The 14,793-nt window shown below is 42.8% G+C and overlaps 1 protein-coding gene across 1 annotated transcript in view; it reads right to left on the minus strand.

Annotated features, from left to right (window-relative positions):
* The window catches only part of LOC106566206 (metabotropic glutamate receptor 7), a 431,795-nt gene that overhangs the window by 201,203 nt on the left and 215,799 nt on the right, over positions 1-14,793 (minus strand). The window contains exon 6 of the mRNA XM_045691964.2: positions 1,455-1,655. Within this exon, the coding sequence (XP_045547920.2) occupies positions 1,455-1,655 (201 nt within the window). The remainder of the gene's footprint in view (positions 1-1,454; positions 1,656-14,793) is intronic.

A 14,793-nucleotide genomic window follows, 5' to 3' on the forward strand; every position in this document is an offset into this window, starting at 1 on the left:
ATTGGGTTGAGGTTGGGTGATTTGTGGAGGCCAGGACATCTGATTCACCATTCCATCACTCTCCTTGGTCAAATAGCCCTTACACAGCCTGGAGGTGTGTTTTGGGTCATTTTCATGTTGAAAAACAAATGATAGTCCAACTAAGTGCAAACCAGATGAGAAAGCATATCAATGCAGAATGTTGTGGAAGCCATGCTGGTTAAGTGTGCCTTGAGTTCTAAATGAGCAGGTTCTGAAAATAGGATAATTAGAAGAGATATTGAGCTACAATATGTTTTGAGGTCTCTGTGTCCTTCTCTTTTATTCCTTGTGCTACACCCTCATACAAGGTGTTTAAAGTGTTTTATTCCTCGTGCTACACCCTCATACAAGGTGTTTAAAGTGTTTTATTCCTCGTGCTGCACCCTCATACAAGGTGTTTAAAGTGTTTTATTCCTCGTGCTACACCCTCATACAAGGTGTTGAAAGTGGTTTATTCCTCGTGCTGCACCCTCATTCAAGGTGTTTTAAAGGGTTTTTTCAATAGTGATATTCATACTATTTCAGGCAGTGCCAGGGGGTATGTTGATACCAGCAGACCTGTGTTTTGAAGTCTGTGTCATAGACGACATTGTTTTTCTCAAATTATAAACATGGTATTTTCTCTACCTCCACTAAATCCAATCAATTCCTAAAACGTTTTTCTCCTCATATTGTGCCTCAGAGTCTTTGTCTGTGTCTGAAATGGCATACTAGTCCCTAAATAGTGCTCGACTTTTGATCGGAGCCCTATAGGGAACAGCCATTTAGAACACAGCTTCCCTCTGTGGTCTTGTCTCTTCCACACAGTCAATAAGATATCCTGTGTAAACTTGCTTTGGATGTTGCATTCTCCAGGACGAGGGGGGGAGCCGTGAGCAGCAAACAACATTATCATGTCTTACGCTATCACCTTAGCTGCTGCCTGAATAACTCCACAAACAAACCAGAACTGTGTTGCCTGTCAATTAGGCTTCTCCTTTACTTCCTACTGTGTACAAAATAGCCCGTATATATATACTTCCTCCTTGTAAACGCTGTCTGTTATGACATCACTTCCTACAGTGTGAACATCGTCTGTTAAGACATCACTTCCTACAGTGTGAACATTGTCTGTTATGACATCACCCCCTACAGTGTGAACATTGTCTGTTATGACATCACTTCCTACAGTGTGAACATTGTCTTATGACATCACTTCCTACAGTGTGAACATTGTCTGGTATTGGTGTTTGTATACTTCACAAATGAAAGACAATGTTGCAGTGGATTTATTTAACCAATATCGATGCTAAATATTTAACCAACAGTTCTCCTAAATATTGGACAAACTGTTTGGCTAAAACGTTTACCAACATTTCGCCAACACTTTTTTGTAAAAGAGACCTCATCATGCTGTGGAAAATAGGTGTTCATCACATTGTTACTAAACTTACCATTGAATGTGACACTGCGGATGTACTTGAGCAGTTTCTTTCCCCCGGCCAAGTCCATATCGGGACAGATCCCAGAGACGTCGGGACACAGGTCTCTCTGCATGTTGTGAAGGGCGTGGGCCATGGCGTACACCGCATCGATCACAAACTGAACCTTCCCCTCCTGTTCATACTTAGAGTCCGTCCCAATCCGCTCCTGGCCTGCGGATGAAAAGAGGAGAATATTCAGGACATGTTTTGGGCTAAAGATATGGCTCTTAATGGTAATCACCTGGGTAAATACAAGACGTTCCTATGCATTTGCATTAATGAGGTGACCTAAAAAATAAGTACTCATCTTTTTACATTTAAGAAAATAACACACTAACATTACATTCCACAGACATGGGTTGCCTTGCAACGATGAAAACCTTATTTAAATGAAAGGAATCCTGTATTCACTGTATTCACAATGTGTTGGTTTTTAATAACTTCAAAAGAGAGTCAAGGGGAGCCGTGTTAAATATGGCTAATAAGAGAAAGGTACTGATACATTCTTACAGTGTATTATAATGCTTTCATGGATTACACCTCATCTTTAATCTGCTGTCTATATGGACAGGCTTCACATTATATTCATGCTGTTTTCATCAAGATGATAGAGTGGACCCATTGAATTAGACACAGTTTAATAGCCACTTTATTTCCCACAGTTACTTTTCAATCACCTTGGTTAATGTGGGAGAACTACATGAAAGGGCCAAACCAAGCCATTGTGTTTTTCCTTCAATGGTAGACACATTATACTGAAATCAACATCTCGTATTCCATTGTCTGTCAGTGAGTTGTACAATTACATTTTAGTCATTTAGCAGAAGCTCTTATCCAGAGCGACTTACAGTAGTGAATTCATATACTTCATATTCGTACTGGTCCCCCACGGGAATCAAACACACAACCCTAGCGTTGCAAACACCATGCTCTACCAACTGAGCCACACAGGACCACCAATTAACCAATAAGAATTTTTTGCTGGTTTTTCCATGGACATATTTTTGAGAAATAGTACATTACAAAAACACATTTACATTGAATATGTCACAAGCAGAATTTGTATTTTTTACCGTGACTATGATAATCTGATGATAATAATAATAATAATCAAAACAACAATTGGAAGAGTACTTTATTATCATTACGAGTGTTCTTGTCCTTCTTTCAAATGACTGACTGACATTCTGTTTACGCTAATGTCTCCTGCGTCACGTTGATCATGTCACATTGTTGACAGGATTTCCGACAGGCTTGATAATCAGACAACCTGTGGTGTAACATCATCATCTTACAAGACCATGAAGAGCAAAAGGGTCATTCCATTTATGATGAACATTATATAGATATCTCATTTTTGACTGAAGCAAAGTATCATTTTAATTTATACACACTTTTCTGATTTATTCTCTGGTTTATTACGATACATTTTTACTTTTACACATTCATCTGCATAACCCAAAATTATCACTTGAACTTTAATTAAGTAATCACTTAGAAAATGAAAACGAGGAAGCCACTGTAACCAGGTTTTTCCATCCAACCTTTTAACGCGAGTAAAGTACGTCGGATTAAACATTTCATGATGGAAAACCGAACATTTATCGGTAAACTTTACAAAATGATGAGAAAGCAGAACACGCCAGACGAGGTGGGATCTTTTTGGGTCACAGACAGACAGACAGACAGACAGACATACAGTAGATGTTTTTGGGTAAAATTAATTATGGGAGAAATGTCTGTGCTCAAATATTGATATAATAACCATCGTATGGAAGTAAACTTGGAGTCATGCGATGACACGTTGTGTGGTCCTCCCACTACGACTCCTCAGGAAACCAGTTTATTAGGCTACAAGATTTTTTACCGTTTATTTAACTAGGCAAGTCAGTTAAGAACAAATTCTTATTTACAATGACGACCTACACCGGCCAAACTCTGACGACGCTGGGCCAATTGTGCGCCGCCCTATGGGACTCCCAATCACGGCCGGTTGTAATACAACCTGGAATCGAACCAGGGTGTCTGTAGTAACGCCCCAAAAAAGCACTGAGATGCATTGACTTTGACCGCTGCGCCACTCAGGAGCCCAAGTGTAATAAATTATGATGAACTTCACAGGGTGAAAGGTCATGAACATGACGCTCCTTTCAATAAATAGCCATGGTCTGATTCTGGTGACGTGATCATCGACAAATAAAAATAATTGTCTATAATTGTCCATAATAATTTCAACATCTACTGTAGACTATACCCGCACAGTATCTGCAAGCTGTTAGCTGGAGTGCACCTGCCAATAACAGAGTGGACACATTCACTATATAACGCCGTTTTTTTGTTGTTGTTGTGAGAAAACCATCAATAGAGTTGAATATGCAAAGGAAACCCATTTACTTCGGCACATGGGAATTGAACTTCATCACGCACTGCCTTTTATCCACAACTGGTATATTTGATGGAAACACATTTCCGGTGGGAAAATGTGCATGTTGGTTTTATGCAGAGTTTCGAATATTCACATGCAAATCTGTCACCAATTGGATGGAAACCTAGCTTTTGGAGAGGGTGAAAGTTCACGAGCTTGCTCCAAAATCTGTCATTGCCGAAATTGACAATTCCAGAGAAAAATGTAGAATACCAACAACAGCGTCAGGAAAGAAGCTGAAATGGCTGGATCTGTATTCAGCATTGGCTTGTTTTGGCATACACACACGCACGCACGCACACACACACACACACACACACACACACACACACACACACACACACACACACACACACACACACACACACACACACACACACACACACACACACACACACACACACACACACACATACACACACACACACACACACACACACACACACACACACACACACACATGTGGCCATGCACACAGCTACAGATGTAGGATAGTCATTTGATCACCCTGTTGCAAGAAAACTTTCCTGCACCCAATAGTTTTTTTAACATTTGAGGTTTAAAAGGGCTTCTAAAGTTTTGAAATCCCAGGTTGATGGCAACTTAATTGGAGAGGACGAGCTCGTGGTAATGGCTGGAGCTGAATTAATGGAATGGTATCAAATACCTCAAACACATGGTTTCACATGGTTGCAATCCTTTCCAGCCATTATTAAAAGCTGTCCTCCCCTCAGATGCCTCCACTGATTGAAAATTCAGACTGGATTTTCACTTATGAAAAATGTACATTAATTATAAGCAACATAATAATTCACATGTCCTGTTGCTGCAGGATTATATTTCTGCAGAAGAAAACTGTAAGAGGGAGTGTTGAGAGACAGCAACCCAAATGTCTCTATGCCAATATCTTACAACTCCAGATTTCTTGCAAATACCCAACAGGGCTTTCAACGTTAATTACCCACCTTGTTTCTCAGACGAGATGATAACAATTCAATAAAACAAAATGAATGCTGAGAAAACACAATCTCACGCTGGTAAAAAAAATCCATTATATACCCCATCAAACACATAGACATGATCATTTAGCAGATGCTCTTATCCAGAGAGATTTACAGTAGTGAATGCATACATTTCATACATTTTTTTTTTTACGTACTTGTCCCCCGTGGGAATTGAACCCACAACCCTGGTGTTGCAAACACCATGCTATAAATTTTATTGGAGTATCTACATAGGCGTACAGAGGTCCATTAACAATATAATATGGTTGACCAGAATAAGAAAACATATATATGGTTATTCAGAAGGATCGACAAAAGAACCATTCGCCCTGAAGGTTCTGTAAAGAATCAAAAAAAGGGTTCAGTTTAGCTCTGTAAAGGGTTGTAACCATATATAACCTTTTTTTAATGATTCTTTATAGAACCTTAAATAAGTGTTCTTTATAGAACCATACAGGTTCCATTTAGAACAGTATGAGCACGGTTCTGTATAGAACCTTCCAGAAAGAGATCTACACTGAACAAAAATATAAACACAACATGTAAAGTGTTGATCTCATGTTTCATGAGCTGAAATACAACATCCCAGAAATGTTCCATACGTACAAAAAATCTTGTTTGTCTAAAATAGTGTGCGCACATTTGTTTACATCCCTGTTTGTGAGCATTTCACATTTACCAAGATAATCCATCCACCTGACATGTGTGGCATATCAAGAAGCTGATTAAACAGCATGATCATTACACAGGTGCACCTTGTGCTGGGGGTCAACAAAAGGCGACGCTAAAATGTGCAGTTTTGTCACACAACACAATGCCACAGATGTCTCAAGTTTTGAAGGAATGTATAATTGGCATGCTGATTGCAGGAATGTCCACCAGAGCTATTGCCAGAAAATATTGCTATCCACTTTTCTACCATAAGCCGCCTCCAATCGGCCTCACAACCGCATATCATGTGTATGGCGTCGTGTGGGCGAGCGGTTTGCTGATATCAATGTTGTGAACAAAATGCCCCATAGTGGTGGTGGGGTTATGGTATGGGCAGGCATAAGCTACGGACCCTGAACACTCTGAGCATTTTATCAAAGGCAATTGGAATGTACAAAGATACATTGATAGTGGCCTGTGGAATGTTGTGCCACTGTTGTCGTCACAACATTCCACAGGCCACAATCAACAGCCTAATTAACATTATGCAAAGGAGATGTGTCGCGCTGCAGGAGGCAAATGGTGGTCACACCAGATACTGACTGGTTTCCTCATCCCTACTTAAAAAAAAAAACATAAGCATATCTGTATTCCCAGTCATATGAAATCCATAGTTTAGGGCCTAATGAATTCAATTGACTGATTTTCTTATATGAACTGTAAAATCAGTAAAATCTTTTATTTAATTTTTTTGTTCATTATATACGGGTTCCACTACGTCATAAGTCAAATAACTGTTTAGAAGCTTTTTTTGGTGTGTACCCTACCAAACACATGATCATTATATAACCAATCAAACAAACTAATTTCACATTAGACAAGGGGCATTGAAATCTCTGTCACGCTTCCTCTGCTCTCTCAGGTCTCTGTCTGCCTGTCTGTCTGTCTGCCTGCCTGCCTGCCTGCCTGCCTGCATGCCTGCCTGCCTGCCTGCCTGTCTGTCTGTCTGTCTGTCTGTCTGTCTGTCTGTCTGTCTGTCTGTCTGTCTCTCTCTCCCTCACATCTCTCTCCCTCACACCTCTCTCTCCCTTACACCTCTCTCTCCCTCACATCTCTCTCTCCCTCACATCTCTCTCCCTCCTCTCTCGCTCCTTCCTCTCTCTCTCCCTCCCTCCCTCCACTCTCTTTCTCCGTCCCCTCTCTCCCGCTCTCTCTCTCTCTCCCTTTTTTATTTTTGTGCCTCTCTCATCTCTCTCTCTCTATCTCTCTCTTTTCTCTATCTTCTTTCTGTGCCTACAGCTCTCTCTCTCTCTCTCACACACTGCATCTTGGTAGCATAGTCTATATCAGAGTAGAATACATCCGTTGCTGCTGAATGTTCACATAGATCCTGTGAGACAAAGATAAACACACAATGTCCAGATCAACAGTGTATATGATGGTGATGTATAGAAGGATGTGGGAGACTTGGATGAGGCTAAATGAGGTCAAAAGAAGCAGTTCTCCACCTATCCATATTCTCCTGGAACCCAATCGCCATCCAATATGGTAACCGACTGCCTTTCATTTTCAGATCATACACAAAAATTATGTTATTTAGCCTCTCAAACATGGTATAGCGCAATTGATGTTAATTGATGTTAATACGTCAGCTGTTAAGCCTCTCAAACACGCTATCAAATCAAATGTATTGGTCACATACAAGTGATTAGCATATGTTATTGTGGGTGTAGCTAAATGCTTGTGCTTCTATGTACATATGAGATGGCTGATGTAATATTTACAATCAATTAAAGTGAATAAGACACCGTAGAATAGTATAGAGTACAATTTATACATTATTAACGTGGCAAGTGATCCATTTCTAAAAGTGGCTAGTGATTCCTAATCTATGTCTATAGGCAGACGCCTCTGATGTGCTGGTGATGGCTGTTTAACAGTCTGATTGCCTTGAGATAGAAGATGTTTTTAAGTCCCGATAGGTTATTTTTCTGCTACCACACTCCCAGAGCCCTCAGCTCCTCCCTGTAGGCTCCCGTCTCATCATTGTTGGTAATCAGGCCTACTACTGTTTTGTCGTCTTCTAACTTGATGATTGAGTTGGAAGCGTGCTTGGCCACGCAGTCATGGGTGAACAGGGAGTACAAGAGGGGGCTGAGCACGCACCCTTGAGGTGCCCCAGTGTTGAGGATCAGCGAGGAGGAGGTGTTGTTTCCTACCTTCACCACCTGGGGGCGACCCGTCAGGAGGTCCAGGACCCAGTTGCACAGGGCAGGGTTCAGACCCAGCCCCTCGAGCTTGATGATGAGCTTAGAGGGTACTATGGTGTTGAATGCTAGTCAATGAACAGCATTCTTACATAGGTATTCCTCTTGTCCAGATGGGTTAAGTCAGTGGGCGGTGTGGTGGCGATTGCATCATCTGTGGATCTATTGGGGCGGTAAGCAAATTGAATTGGGTCTAGGGTGTCAGGTAAGGTGGAGGTGATATGATCCTTGACTTGCCTCTCAAAGCACTTCATGATGACAGAGGTGAGTGCTAAGGGGCGATAGTCAATTATTTCAATTGCCTTTGCTTTCTTAGGTACAGGGACAATGTTGGCCATCTTGAAGCATGTGGGGACAGCAGACTGGGATAGAGAGAGACCGAATATATCTGTAAACACACCAGCCAGCTGGTGTCCACATGCTCTGAGGACGCGGCTAGGGATACCATCTGGGCCGGCAGCCTTGCGAGGGTTAACACGCTTAAATGTCTTACTCACATCGGCCACGGAGAAAGGAGAGCCCACAGTCCCTGACAGGGGGCCACGTCGGTGGCACTGTATTATCCTCAAAGCGAGCGAAGAAGGTGTTCAGCCTATCCGGAAGCAAGACCTTGGTGTCCACGACGTGGCTGGTTTTCCTTTTATAATCCGTGATTGTCTGTAGACCCTGCCACATACGTCTCGTGTCTGAGCCATTGAACTGGGACTCAACTTTGTCCCTATACTGACATTTAGCTTGCTTGGTTGCATTGCGGAGGGAACTACACTCTTTGTGTTCTTCCATATTCCCAGTCTTCTTGTCCTGGTTAAATGAGGTGGTTCGCGCTTTCAGTTTTGCGCGAATGCTCCCATCTATCCATGGTTTTTGGTTGGGGTAGGTTTAAATCGTCACAGTGGGTATAACATCTCCTATACACTTCCTGATAAACTCATTCACTGTAATCAATATTATTTTCTGAAGCTATTCTGTATAGTGGAGTTGATGTTAACATGTCAGCTGTATAGCCTCTCAAACGCGGTATTAAACATGATGTTAACATGTCAGCTGTATAGCCTCTCAAACACGGTATTTAAATCTGATGTTAATACCGTGCTGAGTGTCATTGCTGAACAGTGCAGCTAGAAATGCCAATGCTACCAGATTAGTTATTTTATCATAGAAGAATGCACAGACCAACAACAAGTAAAAGACATTCGCGGCAGCTTCCCTGAAACAATGCATTGGAAGACTTTGCTTAGAACATGGTGAGAGGACATTTTTTCATATATACGCGGTGACAGTTTAGACCTATAACTGTGAAATTGGTCATTGTAGAGGTTGCATTGGGAATGCAGTACCTATTGTTTCAGTGCTGCTCGTAAAACCACCGAACAGAGGGTCTGGGTTAGCCATAATAGATCTATTACCACTGCTGGGCAGCTATGTACAAAAGCTTATTGATGGCCTCTTTTCTTTTTTTGTTCTTCCCACGGCAGCAATAATCTTCCAGGCGGGAAATGTGAAGAGAAAAAAAACAGTACAGAAGACAAAACCATGGGTACATCCCAAACGGAAATCTATTCCCTATAGAGTAGACTACTTTTGACCAGATCCCTATAGGGAAAAAGCTGCCATTTCAGACGCAGCCAGTAAAAGTTTGGTCTAGGTTGAGTGAACCTTGGGGGGGGGGGGGGGGGGGAGGCACAAGGAGAGGATGGCATCGTCCTATAAATCCCATCCTAATCATCTCATTATGTCTCGTTAAAGAGAGACACGGCGCTAGCAGCTAACGAGCCAAGCGTGTAATAACCCAACAGAGAGGAGGAGGGCTGGTACTTAATGTAGGACAGGACATGAAAATAACAGCTCAGGTATATTAGTAATATAAGGGGCTAGCCTTTCCCACCTGGTGGTCCACTGACTGAGTGTATAGTTTCCTTTCAAATCAAACGGATGACCTCAATCTCCCCTTCCCTCACTGGTAACACTCCCCTCCTTCACTGGAGAAACAAGGCCCCAGTCTCTTCTCCCCCCACGGATAACACCAGGACACTATCTCCTCTCCCTCCCTGCCATCCTACCCCTATCTCCCCTCCATCACTCCCTCCCAAACCTCCCAAACCTCCCAATAATACACCTCTCCCCCCGCTGCCATCCTACCCCTATCTCCCCTCCATCACTCCCTCCCAAACCTCCCAAACCTCCCAATAATACACCTCTCCCCCCCGCTGCCATCCTACCCCTATCTCCCCTCCATCACTCCCTCTCCTCCCCTCCCTCCCTATTAGGAACCATAGAACCTCTACTGCACTCCATTATAATGTTATCCCTAACAGCAGCATATGCTTCCCCTGATGTCATCAAATAATGTCTCTTGATGTGTAAATTAGCCTCGTAGATAGTAGAAATATTTTAGCTGTACTTCCTAACCTCCTGCCAAATGTATGACCATATGAGAGAGACACATATTTCCCTCAAATTACACAGACCCACAAATAATTTGAAAACAAATCCAATGTTGATAAACTCCCATGTCTATTGCATATTTATTGGGTGAAAATACCCCAGTGTGCCATCAGAGCAGCAAGATTAGATGTTTGGTACTGTCATTGGTGTGTGTACTGGGAGCGGAGTCAGGTGTGTGTACTGGGAGCGGAGTCAGGTGCAGGAGAGCAGAGAGTTGTGAACAGGAGGATACTTTATTATTAAGGAAGGAGGAACCAACAGACGGACGCCACTGCGTTGAAACCTCCATCCAATATGCCAAAGTGCAAAAAAAGCGCAAACAGTCACAATATTTAAGTACAAACATCATAAACATATCTCGTGAAAGAAAACTCGGAATAAACGCACACCAGAATAGTGATAATAAATGATAAATGACACGTAACACAAAACAATCTCACACAAAGACAGGGGGAACAGAGGAATAAATACATGTAGTGTGATTGGGGAATGTAAACCAGGTGTGCAGGGAACAAGACAAAACAAATGGATACATGACAAATGGAGCGGCGGTGGCTAGAAAGCCGGTGACGCCGAATGCCGCCCGAACGAGGAGAGGAGCCGACTTTGGCGGAAGTCGTGACAGGTACACGGTAATTGAGGTAATATGAACAGTGCATTCAGAAAGTATTCAGACCCCTTCCCTTTTTCCACATTTTCCACATCAGCCTTATTCTAAAATGGATTAAATAAAACAATTTCCTCATCAATCTACACACAGTAACCCATAATGAACAAGCAAAAAGTAGTTTTTAGAAACTTGTGCAAATGTATTAAACATAAAAAACAGAAATATTGTATTTACATAAATATTTAGACCCTTCACTATGAGACTCGAAATTGAGCACAGGTGCATCCTGTTTCCATTGATCATCCTTGAGATGTTTCTACAACTTAATTGGAATCCACCTGTGGTAAATTTAATTGATTGGACATGATTTGGAAAGGCACACACCTGCCTATATAAGGTCCCACAGATGACAGTGAATGTAAGAGCACAAACCAAGCCCTAATGTTGAAGGAATTGTCTGTAGAGATCCGAGACAGGATTGTGTCGAGGCACAGATCTGGGGAAGGGAACCAAAAAATATCTGCAGTATTGAAGGTCCCGAACAACACAGTGGCCTCCATCATTCTTAAACGGAAGAAGTTTGCAACCACCACGATTCTTCCTAGAGCCTAACACCTGACCAAACTGAGCAATTGGAGGAGAAGGACCTTGGTCAGGGAGATGACCAAGTACCGGATGGTCACACTGACAGAGCTCCAGAGTTCCTCTGTGGACTTCCAGAAGGTCAACCACAGAAGCCATTCCTCAGTAAATGGAACATGAGAAGCTGCTCTCAGACCATGAGTAACAAGATTCTCTGTTCTGATGAAACCAAGATTGAACTTATGCATCACATCTGGATGAAACCTGGCGCCATCCCTATGCAGGATTGGCTTTGGGACAAGTCTCTGAATGTCTTTGAGTGGCCCAGCCAGAGTCCAGACTTTAACCCGATCTAACATCTCTGGAGAGACCTGAAAATAGCTGTGCAGCAACGCTGTGCAGCGATGCTCCCCATGAAACCTGACAGAGTTTGAGAGAATCTGCAGAGAATAATGGGAGAAACTCCACAAACACAGGAGTGCCAAACTTCTGGCTGGGATATGTACAGTACCAGTCAAAAGTTTGGACACACCTAGTCATTCAAGGGTTTTTTATCATTTTTACTATTTTCTACATTGTAGAATAATAGTGAAGATATCAAAACTATGAAATGACCCATATGGAATCATTTAGTAACCAAAAAAAATTGTTAAACAAATCAAAATATTTTTTATATTTGAGATTCTTCAAAGCAGCCACCATTTTCCTTGATGACAGCTTTGCCCACTCTTGCTGTTCTCTCAACCAGCTTCACCTGGAATACTTTTCCAACAGTCTTGAAGGAGTTCTCACATAAGATGAACACTTATTGGATGCTCTTCCTTCACTCTGCGGTCCAACTCTTCCCAAACCATCTCAATTGGGTTGAGGTTGGGGGATTGTGGAGGCCAGGTCATCTGATGCAGCACTACATCACTCTCAAATAGCCCTTACACAGCCTGGAGGTGTGTTTTGGGTCATTGTCCTGTTGAAAAACAAATGCTAGTCCCACTAAGTACAAACCAGATGGGATGGCATATCGGTGCAGAATGCTGTGGTAGCGATGATGGGTAAGTGTGCCTTGAATTCTAAATAAATCACTGACAGTGTCACCAGCAAAGCACCCTCACACCATCACACCTCCTACATGCTTCACGGTGGGAACCACACATGCGGAGATCATCCGTTCACCTACTCTGCATCTCACAAAGACACGGCGGTTGGAACCGAAAATCTCTAATTTGGACTCATCAGACCAAAGGACCGATTTCCACCAGTCTAATGTCCTTTGCTAGTGTTTCTTGGCCCAAGCAAGTCTCTTCTTCTGATTGGTGTCCTTTAGTAGTGGCTTCTTTGCAGCAATTCGACCAAGAAGGCCTGATTCACACAGTCTCCTCTGAACAGTTGATGTTGAGATGCGTCTGTAACTTGAACTCTGTAAAGAATTTATTTGGGTTACAATTTCTGAGGCTAGTAACTCTAATGAACTCTGGGTCTTCCTTTCCTGTGGCGGTCCTCATGAGAGCCAGTTTCATCATAGCGCTTGATGGTTGTTGCGACTGAACTTGAAGAAACTTTGAAAAAGTTCTTGAAATTTTCCGGATTGACTGACCTTCATGTCTTAAAGTAATGATGGACTGTCGTTCCTCTTTGCTTATTTGAGCTGTTCTTGACGTAATATGGACTTGGTCTTTTACTAAATAGGGATATCTTCTGTATACAAACGCTACTGATTGGCTCAAAAGCACTAATAAGGAAAGAAATTCCACAAATTAACTTTTAACAAGGCAGACCTGTTAATTGAAATGTATTACAGGTGACTACCTAATGAAGCTGGTTGCGAGAATCAAATCAAAGTTTATTTGTCACCTGCGCCGAATACAACAGGTATATTCCTTACAGTGAAATGCTTACTTACAGGCTCTAACCAACAGTGCAAAAAAAGGTATTAGATGAACAATAGGTAAGGAAATAAATAAAAACAACAGTAAAAAGACAGTGAAAAATAACAGTAGCGAGGCTATATACAGTAGCGAGCCTATATACAGTAGCGAGCCTATATACAGTAGCTAGGCTATAACAGTAGCGAGGCTATAAAGAAGAAGAAGAAGAAGAAAGGTAGAAGCTAGCTAGCTAACGAAGAACAACAAAGAATATCTAGTTAACAGAAGAAAAGAAAGAGAAAATCAGGACAGAAGAAAAAGGATATCAAAGTGAAACAGTTCTCTAAAGACACAAGAGACAATAATACAAGAAACAACACTTCTGTAGCTTGTCAACTATGTGTCTGTCTATCCCTATTCTCTCCTCTCTGCACAGGCCATACAAACGCTTCACACCGCGTGGCCGCTGCCACTCTAACCTGGTGGTCCCAGCGCGCACGACCCACGTGGAGTTCCAGGTCTCCAGCAGCCTCTGGAACTGCCGGTCTGCAGCCAACAAGGCTGAGTTCATCTCAGCCTATGCTACCCTCCAGTCCCTAGACTTCCTGGCGCTGACGGAAACATGGATTACCACAGATAACACTGCTACTCCTACTGCTCTCTCTTCGTCTGCCCACGTGTTCTCGCATACCCCTAGAGCATCGAGCCAACGGGGTGGTGGCACTGGAATCCTCATCTCTCCCAAGTGGACATTCTCTCTTTCTCCCCTGACCCATCTGTCTATCTCCTCATTTGAATTCCATGCTGTCACAGTTACCAGCCCTTTCAAGCTTAACATCCTTATCATTTATCGCCCTCCAGGTTCCCTTGGAGAGTTCATCAATGAGCTTGACGCCTTGATAAGTTCCTTTCCTGAGGATGGCTCACCTCTCACAGTTCTGGGTGACTTTAACCTCCCCACGTCTACCTTTGACTCATTCCTCTCTGCCTCCTTCTTTCCACTCCTCTCCTCTTTTGACCTCACCCTCTCACCTTCCCCCCCTACTCACAAGGCAGGCAAAACGCTTGACCTCATTTTTACTAGATGCTGTTCTTCCACTAATCTCATTGCAACTCCCCTCCAAATCTCCGACCACTACCTTGTATCCTTTTCCCTCTCGCTCTCATCCAACACTTCTCACTCTGCCCCTACCCTCCTCTCCTCCCTTTCTGCATCCTTTGATTTTCTCTGTCCCCTATCCTCCAGGCCGGCTCGATCCTCCCCCCCTGCACCGTGGCTCGATGACTCACTACGAGCTCACAGAACAGGGCTCCGGGCAGCCGAGCGGAAATGGAGGAAAACTCGCCTCCCTGCGGACCTGGCATCCTTTCACTCCCTCCTCTCTACATTCTCCTCTTCTGTCTCTGCTGCTAAAGCCACTTTCTACCACTCTAAATTCCAAGCATCTGCCTCTAACCCTAGG

The sequence above is a fragment of the Salmo salar genome, chromosome 12, assembly GCF_965601325.2.
Source record: "Salmo salar chromosome 12, fSalSal1, whole genome shotgun sequence".
In the NCBI taxonomy this organism is placed as follows: domain Eukaryota; kingdom Metazoa; phylum Chordata; class Actinopteri; order Salmoniformes; family Salmonidae; genus Salmo; species Salmo salar.